The 27,609-nt window shown below is 43.2% G+C and overlaps 2 protein-coding genes across 2 annotated transcripts in view; one reads left to right on the top strand and one right to left on the bottom strand.

The window, feature by feature from the left end:
• The window catches only part of LOC111142881 (Janus kinase 1), a 125,120-nt gene extending 112,907 nt beyond the window's left edge, over nt 1-12,213 (top strand). The window contains exons 14-25 of the mRNA XM_022496274.1: nt 673-760; nt 1,205-1,332; nt 1,928-2,063; nt 3,733-3,884; nt 4,784-4,934; nt 5,054-5,148; nt 6,137-6,329; nt 7,048-7,172; nt 7,524-7,696; nt 9,257-9,374; nt 10,087-10,197; nt 10,972-12,213. Of these exons, the coding sequence (XP_022351982.1) occupies nt 673-760; nt 1,205-1,332; nt 1,928-2,063; nt 3,733-3,884; nt 4,784-4,934; nt 5,054-5,148; nt 6,137-6,329; nt 7,048-7,172; nt 7,524-7,696; nt 9,257-9,374; nt 10,087-10,197; nt 10,972-11,067 (1,566 nt within the window). The 3' untranslated portion in view covers nt 11,068-12,213. The remainder of the gene's footprint in view (nt 1-672; nt 761-1,204; nt 1,333-1,927; nt 2,064-3,732; nt 3,885-4,783; nt 4,935-5,053; nt 5,149-6,136; nt 6,330-7,047; nt 7,173-7,523; nt 7,697-9,256; nt 9,375-10,086; nt 10,198-10,971) is intronic.
• Nucleotides 12,214-14,183: 1,970 nt separating this feature from the next.
• The window catches only part of LOC111143514 (ribonucleoprotein, PTB binding 2), an 87,905-nt gene continuing 74,479 nt past the window's right edge, over nt 14,184-27,609 (bottom strand). The window contains exon 12 of the mRNA XM_022497324.1: nt 14,184-14,330. Coding sequence (XP_022353032.1) covers nt 14,184-14,330 — 147 coding nt within the window. The remainder of the gene's footprint in view (nt 14,331-27,609) is intronic.

The raw sequence follows: 27,609 nt of genomic DNA, 5'->3' as shown, positions 1-27,609 counted from the left end.
GTCAAACTTGTCATTTAGTCTGAATTCCTTTCATCAAATACAGTCTTAGATGAAGCAGGCATGTAAAGTAAGTGAGGGAGGATTGAAGGTGAAGTGCGTTGAGCAGCCTGTCCCCCTCTCACTCTCACCCCGTAGAGGTCCTTGTGGTGATTCTGTGGAGCCCCAGGACTCTAGCTGAATCTTCTCGAAGTCCCTAATGTAGTCCAGGGCTATCACTATGTGGCCTAGAAAATTAAAGCCTAGGGGAGTAAAAGGACTTACCCAAGATCCCACACACTATTAGAGAGTGATGAAGCCAAGTTTCAACAGAGATCTGGTTTTTCACTTATTCTGCTGCAGTTCCAAATGTTGTTATTTCCCAAAGTTTAAAGGAAGAGAAGGTGGTCGATAATGAGTATCCAGTGGGGAAATTGTCACCCAGCTTCTGCCACCAGCCTGGCTCTGTATCCTGTTAGGTTTTCTAAATAGATTCCATATCCCAGCCAGACTGGGCCCTAGGTAGAGGCTTGGCAATGCCCGTGGGCAGTCAAGGCCAGGGGAACAGTTTCAGGACCTGGGATGACGCAGTAGTGAGTGTTCTGGGTCCCCCTGACTTTCTTCTCAGCAGCGCTCCTTTGGCACCAGAGCTGTGGAGTCTGACCTTTGACATTCTCTTGTGGTCTTCTCCCACAGGCCTTCTTTGAAGCAGCCAGCATGATGAGGCAGGTCTCCCACAAACACATCGTGTACCTCTATGGTGTCTGTGTCCGAGATGTGGAGAGTAAGTGTATTCGCTTTGGGAGGGGAGCTCGGCTTGGCTGGGGTGAGTGGGTGTGGTGATGACGATTCGGGGACAATGCTGCCTTCACGTGGCTTGGGCTTTTTGCCTCTTCTTGCAGTCGAGGAACTTGAGGTACTGAGCAGGTCTCGTGCTCAATAGTGGGCACAGAATGAAGTCCTGTTTGTTTTTTACTTATTACTTGGACGTTACTTGTCTCCAGCTCCGGCTACACGCTGTTCTGGACCCGGGAGAGTGGGGTGAGCAAATGGAGAGAGTGGAAGGCGCTCGGCCGGGGGGAAGCACTCTGGGCTTTGCACCTCACAAGGCGTTGCCATCCTCCCAAGCCGATTACCAGCCACTAAAGTGAGCTCTCCTCAGAGGATGAGGGAAATACTGTCCCAGATGTACAGAAGGTTCCAGATGTGGCTACTCTTGTGCTTGTAGATATCATGGTGGAGGAGTTTGTGGAAGGGGGGCCCCTTGATCTCTTCATGCATCGGAAAAGCGATGTCCTCACTACACCATGGAAGTTCAAAGTTGCCAAACAGCTAGCCAGCGCCCTCAGTTACTTGGTAAGTACGTTCTGAGGTCCATGGTGGGCTCCATCAGGAACCAGAATACCCTGTAGGGGGCGGTAGGAAGGCGGTCTAGCCAGGCGGGCTCCAAGGGCTTGGGCTCTGTGGTTGAACACAGGTGTGCCTGGGGCTTGCTGAAAATGGTCATTTGGGGCTGTTCGTGTGCTTATGTATGAATCCTGTTTCAAGGGAAGTTTTATCACATCAGGGAACTGACCTTGGGAATGCAACGTAAGTAAGAGTGGAAATGGCACAATACTTGTCGAATGAGTGAGTGAAACTGCTTGAATCAGTAGCGCTTCCCACGGCTCAGCTGTTTCAGGTGTTATACAGGTTCATTCTCACAAGTCCTAGGAGGCCTGCTCCACCATTATCCCCAGTTTGCTGGTGAGAGAACTAGGGCAGAAGGCCATGATATAATGTGCCCAAGTCACACAGATAATTGGGGGAGAGTGACGCTGCCTGGGCCTGGCTGTCCCTGGGGAATATGGAGAGATGATTCGAGGGGCCAGGCTTGGAAACAGGGAGTGAGGGAAGGAGGAGAGGCTGCCCCACGGGCAGCCGGACTGATTTCACTCTTTTCCCTCTGTAGGAGGACAAAGACCTGGTCCACGGAAATGTGTGCACGAAAAACCTTCTCCTGGCCCGTGAGGGCATTGACAGCGAGTGTGGCCCGTTCATCAAGCTCAGTGACCCTGGCATCCCCATTACCGTGCTGTCCAGGCAAGGTGTGTCTCCCTTCCTGCCCACCCTATTTCCCATTCCTGCCCTCCACCTTGCCACTCTCCATACCCCTGCTCTAATTAGGGTCAGACCAGCAGAGAGAAGGGGGCTAGTGCTCAGGTGTGTTTCCTTTTGAGAAAGACACTTTAGTGGACAGGCTTGGTGCTGCTGCTGTGCCCTGGGGGCCGGGGGAGATGTGGAGCTGAGGGAGGGCCAGTCCCTGCCCTCGGGGAGCTAACCGAGTGGAGGGAGAAACACAGCTCAGCCAAGGCACATCTTTGCTCCAGGTGCTGGGGTAGCACAGAAGGAGGCTGCTGGGCCTGGGGGCGGTCAGAGGATGTCAGGAGGAGCTGGGTCTCCTTGGTGCTCAACTGGAGTTGGCGAGCTGTTTGGGGAGGCACCCAGGTGATTGCTGCGGTCCTGTGTGCTTTGAGGTTATCGTGAGCTGTGGTGCTCCATAGGAAGGCGCAGGCCTGGGAGCTGAGACCCCGAAAACAGCGCTGCACAGTTGTGCTAGAAGGTCATATCCGGGATATCAGCGAGTCCCTGGGCCTGGGGCCCTGACCTCTGCTGTCCGGCAGTTTCCAGCACCAAGCACACTGCCTGGAGCTTAGAGTTTTGCTCTGTAATTCAAAGAACGGGCCACATTTGGAAGGGAACCAGGATGAAAACAAGCGTTATAAATAAGACCTAAAATATCCATTCCTTAGAAGGGGAATGGAAAGCCTCCTTTCATGCCTGGGTCATGCTTATCACCCACCCAACTTCCCACAGTCTGTGCAGATTCAGCCCTGAATCTGTCAAGGCTCCTGTCCTCAGCAAGCGTCTGAGACACAGACACAGGAGACTCCAGAGCAAATGGAGAAGCCTGGGTACCCCACAAGAGATGCCATTTGAATGCTGTGTGCATTCAGAGAGAAAGGGATGTCATCCAGCTGGGGCTGGAGTATGACTCAGGGAGGCACTGGGGTTTCCTGTGGGCTCTGTAAGTCAGTGAGGTGGGCTTGACCAGGAGTGCCCTGCTCAGGAATGGCCCGCCTGTCTCTCTTTGCAGCAGGAGCTAGGGGGCTGCAGCATTTGTTAAGGGACATTTCTCTGGATGCAGCAGGGGTGTCTGTTCCCATCGCTTGTCTTGGCCAGAAGCCCGAACAGGGCTGCAAAGTAGCCAGGGGCAAGCGATGTAGGAGAACCTCATGTCAGTCTTTTTCCCTTGCCTTTCCCACAGAAATCAAGCACAGCACAACAGGTGGATTGTGCAGAGTGCGTGAGATTAGCCCAGGCCTGGCCTGGGTGTGTGTGCCTCTCCTCCTGTCTTTCCTTTCTCAAGCGTTGGTTCTCCTTCCCCAGGGTGTTGGCATCTACCCTGGGTGCTTTGCTCTGTCTGAGGCCAGAGCTTCAGAAGACTGGCCTTGCATGACCCTCCCAGGGGCGTGTGATAAACAGACACACCTGCCAGCCCTGATAAAGACTGATGGATCTGAAGTGCTAAGGGTGAGGGGCCGGAAGACGGCACCTTTTCCAGCTCCCCAGGAACCAGTGTAGCCGTAGACCGTGTTTGGAAACACTGCTTAGACTAGTTGCTTCCTTAGTTCACAGTTCCTGCTGCAATGACTATGATTTACTCCCCAGGCAATTCCGGAAACTGATCTGGAAACATCTCCCATCTTTTTCCAGAGTGCATAGAACGAATCCCGTGGATTGCTCCCGAGTGTGTTGAAGACTCCAAGAACCTGAGTGTGGCTGCTGACAAATGGAGCTTTGGAACCACACTCTGGGAAATCTGCTACAATGGCGAGATCCCTCTGAAAGACAAGACCCTGATTGAGGTGAGCAGTTGCTGTCCAGGGTACGAGCCAACCGAAGTCTCCGTCGGGAAGCCTCATGTTGTGGGAGGAGGTGGATGTCTGTTTGAAGCCCCTCCACAGGCTTACTGGGTGTGTGACCTCGAAAGTGTCACTAAACTGCCCTCAGCCTCAGTTTCATCATCTGTAAAATGAATATAAATAACACCTACTTTTTGGGCGGGGCTGTAGTGAAGATTAATAATGCATGTAGAGTGCCAGGCACACAATATGTGCTGGTAGAACATTATAATATTACTTGGCTCTGATTTTAAATGCCCGCTAGTCATCAAAAATAACAGATACTTGTTGAGTTTCTTTACCATAGATATAGATATATAGGCTGTACTTCTTAATATCATGAGTTCTTTTCTAGGCAGTTAAATATGTCTTAAAATTTCATAAATTTAATGTAAGAGTTATCTCAGTAAGTTCAAATTTACTTAACTAATTTTATATTTGGCATTTGGGTTGTTTTTAAATTTGTAATGTTCTATCTCATTCTGCAGGGGATATCTTTGAACATAAATCTTTGTTTGTATCTGACTTATTTCTGAGTCATTCGATAGTTGGAATTAATGAGTCAAAGGATTTGAAGAATCCAAAGGTTGTTACACATATGGCCAAGTTGTATTCCAGGAAGGTTGCATGACTTCCCGGGAACACAGCTTGTTCTGGGCTGGGGTATCCTGCCCATCTTCCTTGTGGGTTTCTGTGGGGAGACTAAGATTTCCCCAGGCAGCAGTGAGGCAGCAGTAACACACATGTTTATGAAATCTACATTGAAGTATAGCAGTTGGGAATTAAATTAGGGGTGGTAACTGGGTCTAAAACGTTAGTGACTGGTTCCTTTGGTTTCTTCCATGTGGTTTTCTTCTTTACAGAAAGAGAGATTCTACGAAAGCCGGTGCCGGCCAGTGACGCCATCTTGTAAGGAGCTGGCTGACCTCATGACACGCTGCATGAACTATGACCCCAACCAGAGACCCTTCTTCCGAGCCATCATGAGAGACATCAACAAACTAGAAGAGCAGAGTAAGATAGTCGTGCTCCGTACCTGAGAACAGCCAGTGCCCACGGGAGCGGGTGAATAACGAGGGGCCCATGAATGCCAGTCACTCCTTTGTAATGTGGTTTCTTTTCTCTTCTGTTAGATCCAGACATTGTTTCTGAAAGAAAGCCGGCAACCGAAGTAGATCCCACACATTTTGAAAAGCGGTTCTTGAAGAGGATCCGTGACTTGGGAGAGGCAAGTTAGGCTGGAGTGGCCCACTGACCCTGTCACCTCTCTCTGTGTCCAAAGCCACTCTCCATTGTCTCTCGTTTAGGGCCAAGGTTCATGAGAGGTTTATGCATTTCCTTGGGGCCGGCTGAATCCAAGCAATTCTCCATTTGACAGGCACACATATGCCTGCCTGTCCAGGGGGCTGGATGTGCACACAGGATATTGGTCTGCTCCCTCCAGACTTGATTCTTCCCTGAGGGATGAAGAGAATGGGAAGGGAGAGAGCTAGGGGAATAGGTCGAGATGGGGTAGAAACAGAAAAATCCTTGTCTGGGACTTCCCTGGGTGGCTGTATTTGGCTAGGCTGCTTAAATGGGGGATTCATTACTACACAGGCCAGATAGAGTGTCATCTTTTCCCTGGACCTTGAATGGGAGTTTCTGAACAGCTAGTGGGGCCAGAAAAGTTATTGCAGTTTATGTCTTTGTCCCGATTTTCTGTAGTTCGGTTAAGTGAACATGGGCTGCGGCCCATGCTGGGTGCCTCCTGTGTGACGCTTTACAGGCACAGCATCCTTGTTCCTCACACCGTCCCCACGAGACTGCTGCTGCTGTGTGCATGGAGCCCCTCCGGAGCCAGCTCAGAGGATGGGGTGATTGGGCCCACATCACTGTCTAGTGGCTTGTCGGCATCTGAGCCCATGTCTTGTAAACATACTTCCTATGGGGCCAGAAACCACTTTCATTTCCTTTTGGGTTATATTTCCATGGAAACTGGGATTGACGTGTCAGTTTCCCAGTCCCCTGATACCTCCTTGTCTTAGTCCAGTCATGGAGAGGATGGCCTGTGAGGCCATGGGAGGAAGGGGCCAGGTAGGAGCTTGCCACCGGTAAAGTTGGGCTTTGCTGCTCACCCTTGACCTTTCTGGGAGCAGCACAAGGAGCAGGCATCATGTACGTGTTTCTGCTGGCTCCGCATGGGGCTCATCAGGCACGTGGATCTTTCCTTCTAGGGCCACTTTGGGAAGGTTGAGCTCTGCAGGTATGACCCTGAGGGGGACAATACTGGGGAGCAAGTGGCGGTGAAGTCCCTGAAGCCCGAGAGTGGAGGCAACCACATAGCTGATCTGAAGAAGGAAATTGAAATCCTAAGGAACCTCTATCACGAGAACATTGTGAAATACAAAGGCATCTGTACGGAAGACGGTATGTTGGGCACAGTGGGGCTGGTTTGAAGACAAAGGGACTATCTGGGGTTGGAAAGCCAGCGTGAGCAGGCAGTGCCGTCAGCCTTATCTGGGCCACCTGGACATGCTCGCTGGTGGTTCACAGGAGTTCTGGGGCTATGCTGTCATATGCACGGTCCTGTCCCTCCGTGTGGAGCTGCCAGGGAAGCCGTCCAGCTGCCCCCGCCGCCAGGGATGCCCCCAGCGTTCTCCCTCCGGTACCGGAGGTTGGACTTCACTCGTCCCAGTATTCGCACTCGGGCCCTATGAAGCGGACACCGCTGTCTACTTTTCTTATTCTGATGAAGCCCTAGTGGGATCTTTCATTGTCTAGGTGGAAAGCAGTATTGACTAAATAACATTTCTTTTTTTACAAGCCAATAGAATACATATTGTGCCTAAAATGGGTAATGAAATGTTGTGGCTCATAATTTTTTAAAAATCAGTCATCTGCAGTGGTTTGCAGAGCACTGTGAGCTCAGTGGGTGCTGACAACTGGGCTGTGTGTGTACAGGAGCTGTGTGTCTCCGTTCGTTGCTGAGGATCCCAAGGCTCTGGAGCTTAAGGGTTTCAGTAGTGATTCAGGGGTGACACTGAAATCAGCATAGGGCCTGCCTCTCCAGATCCTGCAACCCTCTACTCTCCCACAGTTCCTTCATCCCGAGACCTTGTGCTGATGGGTGTTTTTTTCTAAACAGGAGGAAATGGTATTAAGCTCATCATGGAATTTCTGCCTTCAGGAAGCCTTAAGGAATATCTTCCAAAGAATAAGAACAAAATTAACCTCAAACAGCAATTAAAATACGCCGTTCAGATTTGTAAGGTAAAAAAACAAAACCAAAAAAAGTTAAAGATTAAAAAATCAGGCACTCTGTCCTGGGTACTTGGGTTGCAATTAGTCTGCAAGTGGGAAGCTTTCCAGTAATTGTACCTGGGTTCGTTTTGTGCTGCATGATTTGGATGAAAATTAGCTTGTACTCAGAAAACTGATTTGCTAATATGGCTGACTTAATGTGTATTTCTTTGAATTGGGTTGGTCTTGCTATTCTTGCATTAAAAACAACAAAGAAGTGACAGGTAAATGAAATGACATTGGTGCTTTTTCGGGAAGCAGTGATGGATACAGTGAACCGACCTTTATCAAATGCACTCTCCCTCCGCCTCTCTCCCTCAGGGGATGGACTATTTGGGTTCTCGGCAGTACGTTCACCGGGACTTGGCAGCAAGAAATGTCCTCGTCGAGAGTGAGCACCAAGTGAAAATTGGAGACTTTGGTTTGACCAAAGCAATCGAAACTGACAAAGAGTACTACACCGTCAAGGATGATCGGGACAGCCCTGTGTTTTGGTAACTGAATCTAATGTTATGTTAATGTCTCTCCGTCTGGTCCTCCTGTCCCAGTCAAGGTTAGAAACAACTTCCCACATTTGAAATTGATCTGTGCCTTTGAGAAACACCTGTTGGGCTGTTTCACTGAAGGCATCCCACACAGAAATGCCTGAGTTCATCCGACACCATCTTCCAAGGAGTGGGGGATGCCAGCCGCCTGGTGGCCGAGCATTGCCAGCTTCCCAGGAGACGGCATTCCTCTGACACGGTCCTTGAAACCGTTAGTAGTTGCAGGGGTCGCATGCCTGCGCAGGAGGCCTGGAGGGTAGGAAGGAGGAAGTGGCGGGAACGAGTTGAGGAAGTGGGCGCTGACAGATTCAGGGAGATCCCAGACAGCGCAGAGCAGAGCAGTCTACAGGGAACTTGGCTGTCTGCTCAGGGATCACCGGGGTGTCTTGGTCAGGAGGGTGCACCCTGTGACCCCTTGCAGCCTGGAATGCCATCCAAGGGAGAAGTTCTTTAGGCCTCTACTCCAAGGCTCCTGTAGAACAAAAGAGCACCTCCGAGGTGTATCCCGCATGGACACAAGCCTGGATCTCTCCACCCGAGGAGCCTAAGCCTTCGTTCCCTCATGAATGTGGATCAGGGCCAGACTTTGTGCCGGGTGCAAAAGATCCGTGCAGAAGATCTGCCGGCAGAAGAGCAAGCAGACTGAGTTTAGAATTGAATGGATCAGGCAGCCAGTTTCATGGTGGTAAAAGCAGAGAAGGGTTCAGGCTCGGTTTTCTGGAAGTCCTGTTAAGGCTTTAAAAGATCCAATGGGTTCGTAAGGTTGGTAGAAGAAAGCATGTGTGACTAGCAGGAGTGAGACAAGAGCAGTGAATATCCTGGGACCCGCATCCGAATCCGCTCGGTGGGGCCACATCCCGAAGTGGGTGCGCTCGAGGACTGCTCCGGCGGAGCCCTGGAAGTGGAGCTGCAGAGCTGGCACTCCAGCTTTGAGCGTTGGGATATATCGCTGGAGGGGTAAGAATGGCAGCTGTTGCTTTAAAAAGACCACTAGGGATGGGAGGGGAGCGAGACTGGAGTCAGGGAGTCTGATTCAGCCAGAGCCAGTGAGGGTGTGAACTAGGGCAGTGGTTAGGACGTGACGGTGGGGCTTAAGAGAATGGAGTAGGTTTGAGAAGCATCTGGGAGATTGGATATGGGGGTGCCTTCGTTTCTGGTGCGGGAAGTAGGGTGCCATCCACCGAGGCAGCGGACCTTGGGAGAAGGCTGCACAGTGAGGTCACTGCTAACTAATTTTGAACTTCTTGGCAAGAAGTGACTTGGCGCATGACTTGGGGCATGTCATCCTCTGCCTCCTCCACATGGACAGCACCTGCTCTGTGGAGCAGAGAGCATGAACTGTCTACTTCTTCAGAGTGGACGTGTGCCACGGCGAGCCTGTGATGGTGGTGGTGTTCGGGTCAGATGTGTGCTTCAGCAGATGTGTGATTAGAATGTTCAACTCTGAGAGAAGCCGAAGGAGTGATTTTTTGGAGTTACTCTGTAGTTTCATGGTCTGCTTTCTTTCAGGTATGCTCCCGAATGTTTAATTCAGTGTAAATTTTACATCGCCTCTGATGTCTGGTCGTTTGGAGTGACTCTGCATGAGTTGCTTACTTACTGCGACTCAGATTACAGCCCCATGGCGGTAAGGCTTCTTTGTCCCTTCGTCCACACCTGGCACCCATTGAAAATGTGTAAATTTTGTTCTTAAATGGAATCCAGTTAGGGTGTTGCAGTGGAAAGTATCACTTTTCCATTTAACATGGTTTGTCACTTGACACTTGTGGCCCTCTCAAGTCCTCATTTCACAAGAAGCTCAAGTTCTAGAAAATGCTGCTTAACTTTCAAGGATCTTACCTGTGTGAGGAGTCCAGGGACAGTTTCCTGGGAGAATAAGGGGGCAGTGGGGAGGGCCTTATTTGAGCCTGAGGTATTTATTAATGAGATCATTTTCACTGAGACTGGCTCTTCAACCAGGGGAAGGGATGGTTTGGTAAAGTCTGAGAGCACGATTACGGACTAATCATTGAGAGCTAATCAAGATTCTGGGCTTGCATTTCAAATTACTAAGGAGAGGGAGGCCTGGGTGGCTCAGTGGGTTAAGCATCTGCCTTCGGCTCAGGTCATGATCTCAGGGTCCAGGGATCTAACCCTGCATCAGGCTCCTTGCTCAACAGGGAGTCTCCCTCTCCCTCTGCTGTTTCCTACCTCTAATAAAATCTTTAGGAAAAATAATTACTAAGGAGAAAAGCCTTTTTATTATCTTAATTTCCAGAAATTAAGATTCTAGAAATCTTATTTTAATCTGTTGATATAAATATGTACTAAAATATTTGGTTTGGTTTGATTTTACATAGTTGTTCCTGAAAATGATAGGCCCAACTCATGGCCAGATGACAGTCACAAGACTTGTGAATACATTAAAAGAAGGAAAACGTTTGCCTTGTCCACTTCACTGTCCAGATGAGGTATTTGGGGGCCATTTTACAGTAACATTCAATTTATGTTATGTTTTCAGGGCTTGAGTTATCCAGCAAGGGTTTGGGTGAAGGGGTGGGAAGAAGTAAAAAAGTTGTTTTTAAAGTAATTTTCTGAAGCTGAATTTCAGATCAGACATCTGAAAAACCATCTTTGGGGCAGGTGACAGCCACAAGTTAAAGTAAGGATTCCCTCCAAAAGTAGGCTCACCTCAGTGAGCACCCTCAAGGATCACAGGAGCACAGTCTGTTGTAGCCCAAATGTGACCCGTTCATAGAGAGTTGACTCACATGGGATTAAGGGAGGTGACTTTGGATTACCCAAAACTTAAGTCTGCTGTTGACCAAGAGCTTTACTGATAACAAGAGAAAAAAATGGTAAGAGAAAATATATTTATAGCACTAGATCATATTTATTGAAAAAACGGTGTATAACTGGATGTGCACAGTTGAATCCGTGTTGTTCGCGGGTCAGCTATAATTGCATGTTCGTCAGTATCATTTATGACATTTATTCAGTTTTTTGTATTCTAAAGTGATTTGAGTCTTTAAGGCCAACTCTTAAGACTGTTGGAGATGCACTGAAGAGTTTGTAAGCATCAGAGAACAACCACTGAGGACATTTAGCATCTACACTGAGATGTGATGACCTGGACTTTTTGGAAGGTCGATTCATGAGCTTCTCAAGATAGATTGTTCATCAATAATACTTTGAGTAATAAGAAAAGTCCATTTCCAAAAAGTTTTTTTTCCCTCTTCTTACAGGTTTATCAACTTATGAGAAAATGCTGGGAGTTCCAACCATCCAATCGGACAACTTTTCAGAACCTTATCGAAGGATTTGAAGCACTTTTAAAATAAGAAGCATGAGTAACATTTAAACTCTTGTGTATCAAGTCCTCCTTCCCCAACCAATACCCAAGCCATTTAAAATTTTTAATGGAAAAAAATTTGTATTTGGGTATGTAAGGCACACTGTGGTGCTTATTATGTGTAAGTACTTCCCTCTTGAAATTTGGCCCCTGTAACACAAACAGTAGAAACAATAGAAAGCACTTAAGCACTCCTCCTTTTGGAAAGAACGGAAAGCACCATGCTGTTTGGCTGGTGCCCTGCCCCGCTTGCTTACCAGAGAATGAGGGGAGCCAACAGCAGCCCTGTTCCCGGCTGGTCGGAAATGCTTTCCGAGAGAGGTTGACGGATGTTGCCAGTACTCAGACATGCCCTCAGATTTCAGGGTCTCTACAGTGCTAGCCCAGGCGTTCTTGAAATATTAGATAGCAGTTAGTAGACTATTGTTTCTATACAAAGCTGAGTGTATTCCTGTCACCAGTAGGGCTTAAACTTTGTTTCTTCAGTGGCTTTGCTCCTATCCCCACGGGTGACCAGCCGCACTGACGCTTAAGGAAACTGGTCAGAGCCGGGGACGGCGGCGGGATAAAGACTCTGCTGCTGTTGACTCTTGAGAACCAGGCCTGTGGCAGCGCTTTCCTACCCAGGAGCCCTTTAGGCAGAACGGACTCCAAGACCCCCGGATGCTAGCCTATGTGCTTTTCAGAAATGCTCCTGTCAGTCCTTCGCTAACTCGACCACTGTGCGGCGAGCTGTTGCAGCATTGGCTTTGGAGGCTGTGTGCAGCCAGTCCGTGTTTCCGTGCCTAACCATCCACCTGCAAGAGTTCAGCAGCTACTAGACAGTTTTCTGTTTGCTTGGAGGTAGCTGGGTGATCAAAAGTGTCTAATCTCTGATTCAATGTGAACCCTAAGAACTTGACCAAGAGTCTGAAAAACTTTTTGTTAATGCTATCTAGCATTTGTTTGAGATCATTACTTTTCACCTATTGAGCCTGAAAGAGCGTTCTGGATTGATTCAATGGCAGCAATAAACTTGCCATTTAAATTTATTCAATAACCCGACATCACCAAGGTCTCTGTCTGTGTCAAACCTGTGGCCACTCTATATGCACTTTGTTTACTCTTTATACAAATAAATATACTAGAGACTTCACATGCATATGCCTTTTAATATTAAGATTTTACTTTCAAAGCATTCAAACAATATGTTTACATAGAAAAATAACAGTATAGACGTTGCAGGGGGGTGGGGAGTTTGGTAGTGGTCCTTAATACAAACACCACTTGATTTGTACTTCTCTGTTCTACCCAGTGACAGGGCAGATCCCCATGGGCTATCATCCAAAGTACTTCATTCTTTCACCCTCTTCCTGCTTTCATTTTGCAGCTCTGAGTTAAAATTCACCGTCTGCTGGTTGTATTATCAGAGGTGTGACTAAGCACTGAAGATGCTTAATGTGATAGGAAATGGGAAGGAGAAGCGCAGAACATGGAGAAACCGTTATGCATCTGCTGAGTCATAACTGACTGATGCCAATCCTTCGTAATTAACTTTCTAGCTGTCACTTTCAAGTAGAAGTTAATGTATGAAACAAATTAGACCAATTTCTTTAAAGTCATACCAATTTTAAACTTGATCATTAGAATAGGGTACTTACTAGAAGATATGTAATGATCTGATTTCAAAAAGACTAGGATCATAAGGAACAAACCTGGAAACTTCTAGGTGGCAAAGGGTTTCTCATGTGTTTAATACCAAAGTCTTCGGGGAAATGGTGATGTCAAAAGTTATATGCAATAAACACAATTCTTGCCGAAGTAAATTGACTTAAATGGCTGATAATTTTTCAGCCTAACACTACAAAAGAATAAGAGACAAAGCAGAAAATGAGGTATAACTCACTAGCTCAAAACTGTTATATTTGTTACTCCATAGTGCTCCTCCAGAAAGAGCAGTATTGACTGTTGAACTATACTGGGGAAATAGGGCATTTGAGGATCAAAATAGGCCTTGTTCTAGCAATTAGATCATCATTGGTTTATGCCATGAAATCAGACATAGAAACCTACATTGCTTGCCACTTACAAGTCTGTTGCAGAAGTTAAAAGATTAGGGAATTAGTGCCATTAGACCAGGGGTCTGCACACTTTCCCCCATAAAGGCCCAGACAATAAATATTTTAGGCTTTGCAGTCCATGTGGTCTCGGTCAGAGCTACTCAGCACTGCCACTGTAGCACACAAGTAGCTCTAGAGAGTATGTAAATGAATGAGCATGTTTGTGTTCCAATAAAATTTCATATATGGACACTGAAATTTGAATTTCACAGAACTTAATTCAAATCTGTTCTACTTCATTTAAAAATGTAAACCTCAGTCTTAGCTTGCAGACAGTATAAAAACAGTGGAGGACTGAACTTGACCCCAGGGTGTAGTCAGCCAACCCCTGAAATTATTTCACCAAAGCTACTTTTTTTTTTCAAAAATAGCTCGTTTTTCACAAAAGGTATAAATGGTAGGTAGAGAACATTAAAAGTAAAGCATCTGTAGTTGTGTAGAACTTGGACATCACTATCACTCTGGGTTTTATATTGCAGGGCTGATACAGGGTAATTAGTTTGCATGTAGAGCATCTTTATAACACTACCAGCACTGCATTTTGTACTTGCACTCTTGTAGTTCTAGGAAAAGGTCTAAAAATCTACAAATGAGATTACTTCTAGGGAAAGTAGATTGAAATGCACATTGGCATATAAGAAATTCATTTTTCTAAGGCTCAGGAAACAAGACCGTTTCCCATTTATTGCTTCATACTTTTATATATGGTGTCAAAATTATTCCCAGTCCTAAACAAGGAATATTGGAACATTGTTACTTTCTCCAATGGACTATAAGTTAATACCAATTAAGATGCATCTAATTGTAATGGAAAATGTCCTCCATTGTCTTATCTTATTGCTACTTATTTTTTATTTGGCAATTCTGCTTGCTGCACGATACAGTTCCTTCTGGGAAATTAGAAACCCGTATTTAAAGGATATGGCTAGTCTGAATGTAGTTAAGGCAGCGATGAACAGCAGAGATACTGCAAAAACCTTATGAGGTTATGAGAAGAGAACTTAACTCAGTATACGCGCTTCTTTTTTAAGTAGGTTTCCATGTAATATGCTCCTGTGCCCTGAGAATGCTGGTCAACAAATTCCACAGAACCACCTTCTGGGGCAGAGATGAGATATGATGAGCCTCGCTTTTCATTTCTCAAAGAGGATACCTATGAGAAAAAGCACAGTGCTAATATCTAAATTAAAAGTTGGTTTATTCACTAACGATGTTTATAAGAAAAGCAATTCTTCTGATTTGGCCTAAAACCAAAATAGGATAAATAGCAAATCTATCAAAAAGTTAAAACAGATTAAGATTTTTATATCAAAATCACTTGTGGAACTTAAAAAAAAAATACAAACCAGCCTCTGAGTGCCCTCTCCCCTCCACCCACAGAAAAAAAAAAAAAAAAAAAGCAATTGTACTGCTTCCGCTGCCCCCACCTAGTTAAACCCCACTGACTCAGAATACCTGTGTGACATGACCATATTCCTCTGAGAAAGGTGAATGGGTAAGAAGTTGAACTGCATATCAGATTAGTAACAGAAGTGGCAGTACACGAGTAGGTGTAAAAACAAATAGTTCCAGACCCAGGTGAAACTCAGGTGTGCACAGGGAATTCAAGACACACCAGAGCTCAAACGTGGTAGCAATAGGAAGATCTTGAGCTTACTTCATCCCATAGAGGCAGCAACAACATCTACGCAACTAATTCTGAAGGATGACCTGAAGACTGACAGTTCTCCCACAGCTAATAGCAGAGAGAAGGCTACACTGAGAAAGGAAGGAACAGAAATGCAATATGGAACCAAACCCCAGCACAACTACCCACACACAGGAGGGACATCATAAGCACAGAGGAGCAAGGGGATCACAGCCCACACCAAACACCACCAATCCTGCACCGGGAAGGTGAGTATCCATATGCCTGGCTTTCAAAATCAGCAAGGCTTACCTCCAGCAGACCTGGAGAGCTGTAAGAAACGGAGTCTCCGCCCTTAAAGAGCCAACAAGCCAAACAACGGCCCAGCACACAGTGTGTAAGACAGGGTTCGAAAAGTACCTGGGCTATATGTGGAGATTTATTAACTAATTTTAGGGCATGTGTCAGTGGGGCAGGGATCTGCAGCATTTTTTTCTGGAAATAAAAGTGCTGGCTGGCACCATTTTTCTTGCCTTTCCTCAGCCTAGATAGCCAGAGGCCTTCAGGAGTCAGTTCTAGCACTCTTCAATCTACCTTGCTAGCTAGCACTATATGCCCCACCACATCATTCCTTGATGGACCTGCCCTGGGCAGGGGCGGGATGCAAACCCTCTGCACCAGCACACATGCAGTAGTCACAGTGGCTCATTACTATGCAGATAGCTGGGCTGAGTGCCAACCTTGCCCACCAGTGAGGCTATGGTGGCTGCAGCTAGGCCTCTAAACCAGCAGTCCAGAAAGCAAACCCCAGCCACCAGTGCCCCCACTACTGACTGCAACCAGGCCTCACAGGGCACTTAGAGTTGTTATAGCTCAGGCACAACAGGAGGGCACATGAAGTCCACACAGGGAACACCCCTGAAGTGCTTGGTTCTAGTGCCTAGGAACAGTTTACAACAGGGCCCTTTCTACACAAAGCCACTACTTTCAAGATCAGGAGACATAACTATGTATTAAGTAGTTAATATATAGACAAATGCAGAGTTAGACAAAATGACACAAAGGAATATGTCCTAAATGAAAGAAAAATCACAGAAAAAGAACAAAACAGAGATAAGCAATATGCCTGATAAAGAGTTCAAAGTCATGGTCATACTCACTGGGCTTTGAGAGAAGAGTGGATGAACTCAGAACTTCAACAGAGATAGAAAAGATAAAAACAATCAGAGGTGAAGAATACAAAAGCTGATATGAGCAATACACTAGTGGAATCAATAGATGGGAGGATACAGAAGAATGGATCAGGGATCTGGAAGACAGGGTAATGTGAAGCAACCAGGCTGAACAGGGAAAAGAATAAATAATGACAGAGTAAGAGACCTCTGCAACGTCACCAGCATAATAACATTATTATTCCTTCCCAGAAGGAGAGGAGAGAGACGAAGTCAACAAAACTTCTTGAAGAAATAACATCTGAAAACTTTCCAAATCTGGGGAAGGAAACAGACATTCAGTTCCAGGAAACAGAGCCCCAAACAAGAAGAACCTAAGGATGTCCACACCAAGACTGATATCAATTAAAATGGCAAAAATTAAAGATGAAGAGGGAATCTTAAAAACAAGAGATAAGTAAACAATTACAAGAGGAGCCCCATAAAGCTATCATCTGATTTTTCTGCAGAAACTTTACAGAGTAGAGGAGTGGTTGATAACACGCAAGGTGCTGACAGGATAAAACTGACTACCAAGAACACTATATCTGGCCTTACAAGAAATGTTAAAGGGAATTCTTTAAGTAGAAAGAAAAGACCATAACTAGAAGAAAATTATGAAAGGAAAACCTTTTGCTGGGAAAAGTAAACATAGTAAAGGTAGTACTTCAATCACAAAGCCAGTAAGGATATTAAAACACTAAAGTAGTAAATATATGCAAAAATTAGTCAAGGGATACATAAAATATAGAATCATATACATAAAATATGGAGGGAGTAAAAATTCCATGCTTTTAAAACGTGTTTGAGCTTAAGTGACCATCAACCCAATATAGACTGCTGTACACACATAGGATGCTACATACGAACCCAGTGGTAACCAAAAGCCTATAGTAGGTAAAGAGCAAGGAATCTAAGCATAACACTCAAGAAAAGCCATCAAATCATAAGAGAGGAGAGCAAAAGAAGAAAGGAACAGGGAAAAAAAAGTTAACAAAATGACAATGAACACACCAATAATTAAATGTAAATGCACTAAATGGTCCAATCAAAAAACACAGAATGGATAAAAAAAGCAAGACCCAAAGACCCATCTATATGCTACCTACAAAACACTCACTTTAGACATAAAGACATATAAAGATTAAAATGAAGATACAGAAAAAAGTTACCTCATGTAAATGGAAGCAAAAAAAACCCCAAAAGAACAACAAAACAAACCCTACAGCTGGGTTATCAATATTCAGATAAAATAGACTTTAAAACAAAAGACTGTCACAAGAGAAAAAAAGGTCATTACATATTGATACAGGGATCAATCCAAGAAGAAGTAACAACTGTAAATATTTATGCACCCAATTTAGGAACACCTAACTATATAAAGCAAATATTAACAAACATAAGGGAGAAACTGACTGTAATAAAATAATAGTAAGGGATGTTAACACACTACATACCCCAGTTGTGGTAGGGCCATCTATATCAACCCACAGCTAACATACTCAATGATGAAAAACAGAGCTTTTCCTTTAGGATCAGGAATAAGACAAGGATGTCCACTCTTGCCACTTTTATTCAAGGTGCTATTGGAAGTCCTAACAATTGCAATCAGACAAAAGAAAAGACATCCATATTGATAAGAAGTTAAACTGTCAATATTTGCAGAGAACAGGATACTATATATACTAAAGAATCCACCAAAACCTGTTAGAATTAATTAATTAACTCAGGGGCACCTAGGTGGCTCAGTCAGTTAAGCATCTGACTCTTAATTTTGGCTCAGGTCATGACTTCAGGGTCATGAGATCAAGCCCCACATGAGGCCTGTCATGGGTGTGAAGCCTGCTTAGGATTCTTTCTTGCCCTCTCCTTCTGCCCCTTCCCTCAGCACACTCTCTTTTTCTCTAAAAGGAATCTTTTTTTTTTAAGATTTTTATTTATTTATTTGACAGAGATCTACAAGTAGGCAGAGAGGCAGGGAGAGAGAGAGGAGGAAGCAGGCTCCCCGCTGAGCAAAGAGCCCGATGCGGGGCTTGATCCCAGGACCCTGGGATCATGACCCAAGCTGAAGGCAGAGGCTTTAGCCCACTGAGCCACCCAGGTGCCCCTCTAAAAGGAATCTTTTAAAAAAATAATAAGTTAATTCAGGGAAGTTGTGTAATACAAAATCAAGATACAGAAATATGTTGCACTCCTATACACTAATAATGAAATAACAGAAAGGAAAATGAAGAAATTCCCATTTACAATTGCATAAAAATAATCAAATATTTAGGAATAAATTTAACCAAGGAGGTGAAGGACTTATCTTCTGAAAACCATAAGACACTGATGAGAGAACTCAAAGATGACACAAATACATGGGAAAAATATACCATGCTCATGGATTGGAAGAATATATTCTTTTTTTTAAAAAAAAGATATTTGTTTATTTATTTGACAGAGAGAGAGAGGGAACACAAGCAGGGAGAGTGGGAAAGGAGAAGCAGGCTTCCTGTGGAGCAGAAAGCATGATGTGGGGGGTCTATCCCAGGACTCTGGGATTGTCTGACCTGAACCAAAGGCAGAGACTTTTAATGACTGAGACACCCAGGTGCTCCAGAAGAATATATTCTTAAAATGTCAATAATACCCAAAGCACCCTACTAATTTAATGCACTATCAAAATATCAACAATATTTTTTCAGAACTATAACAATAAAAAAATCCAAAAATTTGTCTGAAACAAAAAAGCCCCTAAATAGCCAAAACAATCTTGAAAAAGAAGAACAAAGCTGAGGGTATCACAATCCCAGATTTCAAATTATATTACAAAGCTGTAGTAATTAAAACAGAATGGTATTAGCACAAAAATAGATACATAGATCAGTGGAACAAAATTGAGAGCCCATGTTTATATGGTCAATTAATCTACATCAAAGGAGGCAAAAATACACAGTTAAGTACTGTCTCTTCAATTAATGGTACTGAGGAAACTGGACAACTATGTGCAAAATATTGAAACTGAATCACCTTACACAATACACAAAATAAATTCAAAATAGGTTAAAGACCTAAGTGTGAGACCTAAAACCATAAAACTAATATAAGAAAACAGACAGTAATCTCTTGGACATCAAACTTAGCAATATTTTTTGGGATCTGTCTCCTCCAAGGAAAACAAAAGCAAAAAAACCTCAAAACCAACGAATAAAAAATAAAATTGGGCTTACATCAAACTAAAAATTTTTGCATAGTGAAGGAAAGCATCAATAAAACAAAAACCAAACCCATCTGCTCCTTCCAGCCCACTGCAAACCACCAGTGTTTCCCTAGAAGGAGTTTTAAAAACATGTCTGTGCCCAGATTTTATGGCTGCCACCCAAGGGATGATCTCTAGATAGCCTGACTCTGAGAGCCAACAGAACTTATATTCATGAGTACCACAGTACTGTAGAAAACAAATAAACAAATAAAAAAACACAAATTCTTAATGGATGCAAGAACATCCTCTCTAGCCCCACCTATGACTATATACCTGGGCCCAGCACAGAGGGAACAGGCAGAACTTCCATTTCTAGCTCTCCCTGGAAGAGGTTTAACTACATACTTTTCCACCTGCCTGCCTGAGTGTCCAGGTTCCAATCAGCCTGCATCTAGGTGTTAACTGTGACCCATCCTTTTAGGACATGGACACGTTTTAGCATACTCTCAACTACTGGGAGTCACTAACAACAGAAGAGGAGGCTTGGACAACCACAAGAGTTTGAGGGACAACTAAGAGTTCAGGCCAGGTTCATCCCTACACAACACCATTCTGTCAAGACTGGGATAGGTGGCTATTTTATCTAATGTCCAGAAACCAGCAGAGAGAGTCAAAGAAAATGAAGAAACAGGGAAATGTGTTGCAAACAAAAGAACAAGATAAATATCCAGAAACAGATTGCAGTTAAACAGAGATAAGTGATTTGCCTGAGAGGAGTTTGAAATAACAGTCAAAAAGTTCAGGAAAACAATGCATGAACAAAGTGAGAATTCAACATAGGAAATATCTTAAATGTACAAAACACAAAACTCAGAGCTGAAGAATACAACTGAAAAAATTCGACAGAAAGTTTCGGCAGGAGACTGAGCAACCAGAAGAAAGGATTCATGAACTTGAAGACAGGTCAGTGGAATTCATCCAATCAGGATTGGAAAAAAGAAAAAAAAAAAAGGAACAAAGATAGTTTAAGGGACTTATGGATCACCATCATACAAATTAATATATACATTATAGAGGTCCCAGAAGGAAAGGAGGGAGCAAAAGGGGCAGAAAGCTTTTCAAAGAATTAATGGATGAAAATTTCCCTACCCTGAGGAAAGAAACAGACATCCAGGTCCATAAAACTCAAGTACCAAACAAGATGAATTCAAAGAGACTTATACTGAGACACATTTTAATTAAACTATTAGATAGTAAAGACAGAGAGAGACTCTTAAAAGCAGCAAGAGAAAAGCAAGTTGTTATGCAAGGGAACCCCCTTAAGACTATAAGCAGATTTTTAAGCAAACCTAACACCATAAAACTCTTAGAAGAAAATATAGGTGGTAAACTCCTTGGCACCAGTCTTGGTGATGATTTTTTGGGTTTAATACCAAAAGTTAAAGGAAACAAAAGCAAAAAACAAACCAAGGGGTAGTGTAAGAAACTGAAAAGCATCTGCACAGCACAGGTTACCATCAACAAAATGAAAAACAACCTACTAACAGAGGAAATATTGGCAAATCATATATCTGATAAGGGGTTAATGTCCAAAATATATAAAATATTCATGCAACTCAATAACAAATAACCCAACTGCAATTATAAAATGGATGAAGGATCTGAATAGACAACTGTCTAAAGATGTAGAGATAGCCGAAAGGTACACAAAAAGATGTCCAATAGCAGTATCATCAGGGAAATGCAGATCAAAACCACAGACAGCAGGAATTCATAAGCCTGTGATCGTACATGGAAGAGAGTAATGGCAAATGAAGTTGGAAAGACATTCTGGGCTCAGTCATGGAGGGAGTGAGAATGAAATATCACCTCATACCTAGTAGAATGGCTACTATCAAAAACTATACTGGAATTAACATTAAAAACTTAATAAAAAAAAAAGATGGGATTAACAAATACTGGTGAGGATGTGCAGAAAGGGGAACTTTTAGGCACTCCTGGTGGGAATGTAAATTGGTACAGCCACTATGAACAAACGTAGAGGGGTTCCTCAAAAAATTAGAAATAGGACTACCATTCAATGTAGCAATTCCAGTTTTGGGTATTTACCTGAAGGAAACAAAAACACTAACTCATAAGTGGTATCTGGTCCCCATGATAACTGTAGCATTATTTACAATAGCCAAAAAATGAAAACAACCTAAGCGTCCATCAATGGATGAATGGATACAGAGAATCTCTCTCTCTCACTCATGCACACACAGTGAGAGAGAGAGCGAGAGAGCGAGCTTATCCAGCCATAAAAGGAGAAAATCTTGCAATTTGTGACAATACAGATGGAGCTTGAAGTCGTTGTGGTCAATAAGTCAGATAGAGAAAAACAAATACCATATGATCTCATGGGTGAAATCTAAAAAACAAAGAAAAGAAAGCAAAGGAAACTATAGACACAGAACAGAGACTGGTTGTTGCCAGAGATGGTGGGGAGTGGGGTGGGTGAAATGGGTGAAGGTGGTTAGAAGGTACAAACTTCCATTAATAGACAAGTAGGTCCTGGGGATACAATGCACAGCATGATAACTATAATAATACTGTGTTGTATGTTTAAAAGTCGCTACAAGAAGGGCGCCTGGGTGGCTCAGTTGGTTAAGTGTCTGCCTTCGGCTCAGATGATGATCCCAAGGTCCTGCCATCGAGCCCCACATCGTTCTCCCTGCTCAGTGGGGAGTCTGCTTCTCCCTCCTCCCTCTGCCCTCTCCCCTGCTCATGCTCTCTCTCACGCACTAATAAATAAAATCTTATAAAAAAAAAAAAAAAAGGTGCTACAAGAGTAGATCTTAGGGGCGCCTGGGTGGCTCAGTGGTTAAAGCCTCTGCCTTCGGCTCAGGTCATGATCTCAGGGTCCTGGGATCGAGTCCCGCATCGGGCTCTCTGCTCAGCAGGGAGCCTGCCTCCTCCTCCTGTCTCTCTCTCTGCCTGACTCTCTGCCTACTTGTGATCTGTCAAATAAATTAAAAAAAAAAAAAAAAAAAGAGTAGATCTTAAAAGTTCTCAGCACAAGAAAAGAATTTGTAACCCTGTGTGGTGATGGATGTTAAACTAGACTTCCTATAATGATCATTTCACAATATATGCAAATATTATGTTGTAGAGCTGAAACTAAAAAATGTTATATATCAACTATAGCTCAATTAAAAAAAAAAAAAGAAATTCCACCCTAGATTTAGATTGCAACAAAATTGTATACGAAGACCCTAATTCCTCCACTATGAAGCCTCTAATAATTTTCCTTGGCTGTATTTTTCATTTGAGCCCCTTGGTTGGTCTGGTGATCTTATCATGTGTTAGACTGTGACCACTAACACCTTCAGACCCTTGACTTCAGGTATAAAGAACTCTTTTTCTTATTAGTGTTCTTCCTCTAACGAATGATCTGTCCATTAAACTAAATTTTGAAAAGCTACTTGTTTGATAACCTGATCGTTTTTCAAAGATAACAGGGAAAGAAATAACAAGTAACTCTGGGATCTGGAAATAGCACACTTTGAGTTCCCTTCTGGTGATTCTTCCTGCTGTGTAGTAGTCCGTATTTCCTGTCTTAGTATAAAGCAAATCAATAACCTGAATTTTCCTCTCTTTCTATACTATCTCTATTCTCAGAAGCCAGGGAAGAAATGTAATTGGTGTCTTCACGGAGAGACTTCCCAGTAGTGCTACATTCACAGGAAGAATCAAGTGAGAGGCAGGAGATCAGCAAAACACTTTACCAAGTGGCACAGGGAAGATCAGTAAGAAGAGGAAAGGAAAATGGACAACATTATCACCCATAGGACATGGGGAAAAAGAACATTTTTCTGATATGCACTAACATATTTCTGATATGCACTGATAAATATGCATTTATCAAACATTTAATTGTTAGTGCAAGGACTGCTGGGTGCATTGGGAAGTGATGATAGTTGATTAAGATTTTGAAACAAGGCTCAGTGTTCTCAGAGAAATAAATCTGGATCAAACATCAGAAAAAGGGAAAACCACAAAAGACAGGAAGAGTATAAAGCAGGCAAACACTCTTCTTTCTAGTTCATATTTGCAGGATACAGACATCCATTCCTTCCTAGACTAACTATTGAGGGCACGGGGCTGTGTGCTAAGGGGCTACCTAGATAAACGAAGCTTGAGGTGTGCCCTCCAAAAGCTCATATCCTAGGAGGGGGAGTAAGAAAAGCGCAACACTTATTTCTAAAAGGAGAACGCCACCATGCCAAATGAGACACAGAGGTGAAGAGCTCAAGCTTCTCATAGGAGGGAAAATGAGAGAGGAGAGTTTGAGAAATATGGACAAAATCTGTATGGATGAGAAGGCACATGGATGGATCTGAAGAGGATCAGATGTGGACATGAGGGGAGCGGGAATGGCCGTCTGGCCGAGAGGGGCTGCCTGAGCACAGGCAGGTGGCAGGAAGTCGCAGGCCTGGGAGGGCACTCAGTGGCTGAGTCACGGAAGAGAGTGGAGCAGATAGGTTGGAAAGGTGAGCTGGCCTCGTCATGGAGGGGCTGGAATGCCAAGCTAAGGACTATAAATGGAATAATAAGTTTGATTTTGTAATCTGGGAAATGTAATAAGCAGCTCCCTAAAAAATGGGGTAATAGAAGAGATAGGCAATAGATACATACATGTGGGCAATGTGATTAGAGATTAGATGTGATTTAAAACTTTGGGTTAAAATTTTACATGGAATAAAAGAGTGAGAAAGTGGTGTACTTTGAAAATCTGAAAATAAAAAAAATTTTTTTCAATGGGCATTTGTGCTTTGGAGAGACTAGAGAAAGACACTGAGCAGAAGAGAATGTCTACTATTCAGATGTAAATCAAATTAGCAAAATATCCCAACCGTAATATATTTGGGAGAGAAATAGACAAAATTTAATAATGATGATATTCTACACTGTAACACTAACATCAGCCCTGTGTAGTAAACAGAAAAGGAATGATCTCCACTGAACAGATGTGGAAACAAACGCTCAGATACTTTAGGTGACCTGGCTGAAATCACAAGGTTATTAAATGTTAGAGCCATGAATCCAACCCATTTTTTCTCACTCTGCTGTCCTTTTCATTAATCCCATCTGCCTTATTTCTAAAAACACATTTTTGTACACATTTAGTCGGTATGAAGCTCATTCTGTAACTATGCAGTTGCTCTTTTATTTTTGGATTTAAAGACTCTTATTTTCTTCCTTTAATTAAAGCAAATATTTTTATCTTCATATAAATGTAGACTAATTTCCTTTTAGTCCCTAGTCCTCTAGTCCCATGTAGATTGCAGTTTCATTTTTGGACTGCCAAAGTTTAATACTTTCAGTGTGTCTTAAGCTCAGTATTTAAGCTCAGTTCCGTAACAGAACTGAAGGCTGGTTTTAAAAGTCTGGTCATGGGGCGCCTGGGTGGCTCGTTAAAGCCTCTACCTTCGGCTCGGGTCATGATCTCAGGGTCCTGGGATCGAGCCCCACATTGGGCTCTCTGCTCAGCAGGGAGCCTGCTTCCCTTCCCCTCTCTCTGCCTGCCTCTCTGCCTACTTGTGATCTCTGTCAAATAAATAAATAAAATCTTTAAAAAAAAAAAAAAAAGTCTGGGCAGAATTCACAGAACTGGGATTGTGACTCGTCCCCAGGGAGATTCCTTTGGGAGATTCATGCTGATAGCGGACTGGGTTCGGCTCCCCTACTGCTGGCCCAAGGTCACGCTAGTTATCGTTCCTGCTCTTCTGAAAGGACTGGAACACATGGTGTATAGTCCTTGAAATACAAAATCAAATTGGTTTTTCAAAAATTCTGCCTCTCCTTAGGGCTCCTCAGCCTCACTTTTGCCGTTAGCCCCATTTCAGCTTCTCCAAGTCTTACCTCATTCGTGGAGGTAGATTAGATGGAGAGCCTAGTGTGAGCAACTGCACTAGTTCTTCTAGAATCTGTAGCAACCCTTTAATATTCCTTTCTCACGGCTTCAAGTCCGGCTTTTAGACTTTATACCTAGAGAAACATGAATTAATTCATCTTTTCTGCATTAACCATAGTTCACTTCTAAAATTTTATTTAAATACCGTTTTTCTCTTCTCCCCAGTTAAAATTGTTTTTAAAACCAACTTCGCTGTTTTGTGACATTAAAGATACAGCTAACAATAAAATAGCTCTTCTTCATATATATGCATAGATGTTTTCAATTTTCACATTGATTTTTGCTTCTCAGCTACTTTTCCTCATGCATAATGTTAAATCTTAACTTTGAATTTAAGGACTGATCCTCTGAAAGTATTGCAGCACATTCCAAAAAATAAAAGTAAAATTTGACTGCCTCACTAGTTTCAGTGTGCCAGGTTATATAAGTTCTCTATCTTACGTTTAAGTATGTTTAATAAGGACTCTTAGACACTTGGGTGGCAAAGTTGGTTAAACGACCAACTCTTGGTTTCAGCTTGAGTCATGATCTCAGGGTCGTGAGATTGAGCCCCATGTAGGGCTCTGTGCTCAGCGTAGAGCCTGCTTAAGACTCTCTCCCTCTGCCCCTCCCTACCACTAATAAATCTTTTTTTTTTTAAAGTACTCGTAAAATATCAAAATACAACATTAAGATGCTTTGAAAAATTAGGCTAACATGTGAGAGCAGTAATTCAAAGCTCTCTTTCAATTTAAGTATACCATACACTATTAATTTTTTTTTAACACTTAAAAAAACTGTTGGCTTATAGACAAAGATTTTTAAAGTAATGAGGGTAACTAAATTCCAAATGGTTGTTTTAATTCCAGTTTTTAGCAAAAATCATTTTTATAGTATTTTCTAAATTACTGGCTAGGGTTAATAGAACCTGTGGTTCCATAATTATTGTTAAAGTAGACTTATGTTTTCATTTTTTTAAGATTTTATTTATTTATAGACTTAGGTTTTTAAAAACTATTTTATATAGCTGACGTTTGTCACCAGATTGCGAGCTACCAGTCCACACACAAATCTTTTTGGCCAGTCTCCGCACCTTTTGCCCACTAGGTGGCAGCATTAGGCTCTAGATGAAAGGAAGGAACCCCAAGCCTTTTTGTTCATTTTTCAGTTTTGTTTCCTATTTTCTCATCATAGAGTCTTGTACACGTTCTGTGGTTGATTCTCTGAAACAGGCAACCGGCTTCCTTGCAGGAAAAGACCCCCTGGAACCAAGGGCAACACAAGAGTACAACAGGCAGGTAGACAGTATTCCCCTAACGCATCACGTGCTAGACAGCTAACCAGTTTGGCAAGTGTCAAGTGAAAACCCTAAACCACAACTTAAACAACTGAAATAATTCCTATATTAGTCTTCACATTATTATACTCATGACTATGTCAAACTGAAAAGCCACCTAAGGGAATTGTGACCAATTTTACCATATTTTACTAAAGGAGGGGAGGAAGGAAATGTCATTTTTTTTTTTTTAAGATTTTATTTATTTGACAGACACAGCGAGAGAGAGAACACTAGCAGGGGGAGTGGGAGAGGGAGAAGCAGGCTCCCCGCTGAGCAGGGAGCCCAATTCGGGGCTCCATCCCAGGACTCTGGGATCATGACCTGAGCTGAAAGCAGACACTTAATGACTGAGCCATGCAGGTGCCCCAGGAAATGTCTTGTTTTGGATAGATTATAATAAAATATTAGGTGGAGGCATTTAATAAAAACTTAATTGGCTCAAAGTCTTTTCCCTTGAGGTGGACTTCTCCCAACCATCTGACATAGATGTACCTACTTACTGTTACTTGAGAACCTGACATTTCAAACTCCATTTATACATTCTAACTAACGGGATTATGGGGTGTCTGGCTGGCTCAGTGGGTAGAGCATACAACCCGATCTCAGGGATCTCAGGGTTGTGAGTTTGAGCCCCACATTGGGTGTAGAGATTACTTAAAATAAAATTTCAAAAAAAAAAAAACCCCACACATGCAAGCTTAGAGGATTATAGAGCCTACTATAATGCTACTATCATTGCTAAAGTGTTACTACAAATTTTTAAGTTCATCTATTTTTTAAGTTTTCTCAATAAGAAAACATTTAAGAGATGCACTTTTTGAGAAAATTAGTAACTATGGCTCAATGGCCATACTCCATTGTTATAATCAACAAGAGAAATAGGATACCCACATTCAATTGTCTAATTAGAACGAGATCTATAATTAGCTTGTTTTCTTACCATTATATACTTTTAAGCTCTCTAAAACACTGAGTGAAAATGCTACCCTCTATTTAGTACAGACAGACTTTTTTTTTTACTCGAGTCCAACATTTGCGGATACTCCCATGGGCTGCACAATCGAATTCCAGAGTATTTTCATCAATCCAAAAAGATGCCTTGTACCTGTTAACAATTACTCCCCAACTCCTACTTC

The sequence above is a fragment of the Enhydra lutris genome, unplaced genomic scaffold (assembly GCF_002288905.1).
Source record: "Enhydra lutris kenyoni isolate GAN:26980312 unplaced genomic scaffold, ASM228890v2 scaffoldscaffold9, whole genome shotgun sequence".
Taxonomy (NCBI): Eukaryota; Metazoa; Chordata; class Mammalia; order Carnivora; family Mustelidae; genus Enhydra; species Enhydra lutris.
Note: the sequence above shows the minus strand (reverse complement) of the source record. Positions and strands in the feature narration are given on the sequence as shown.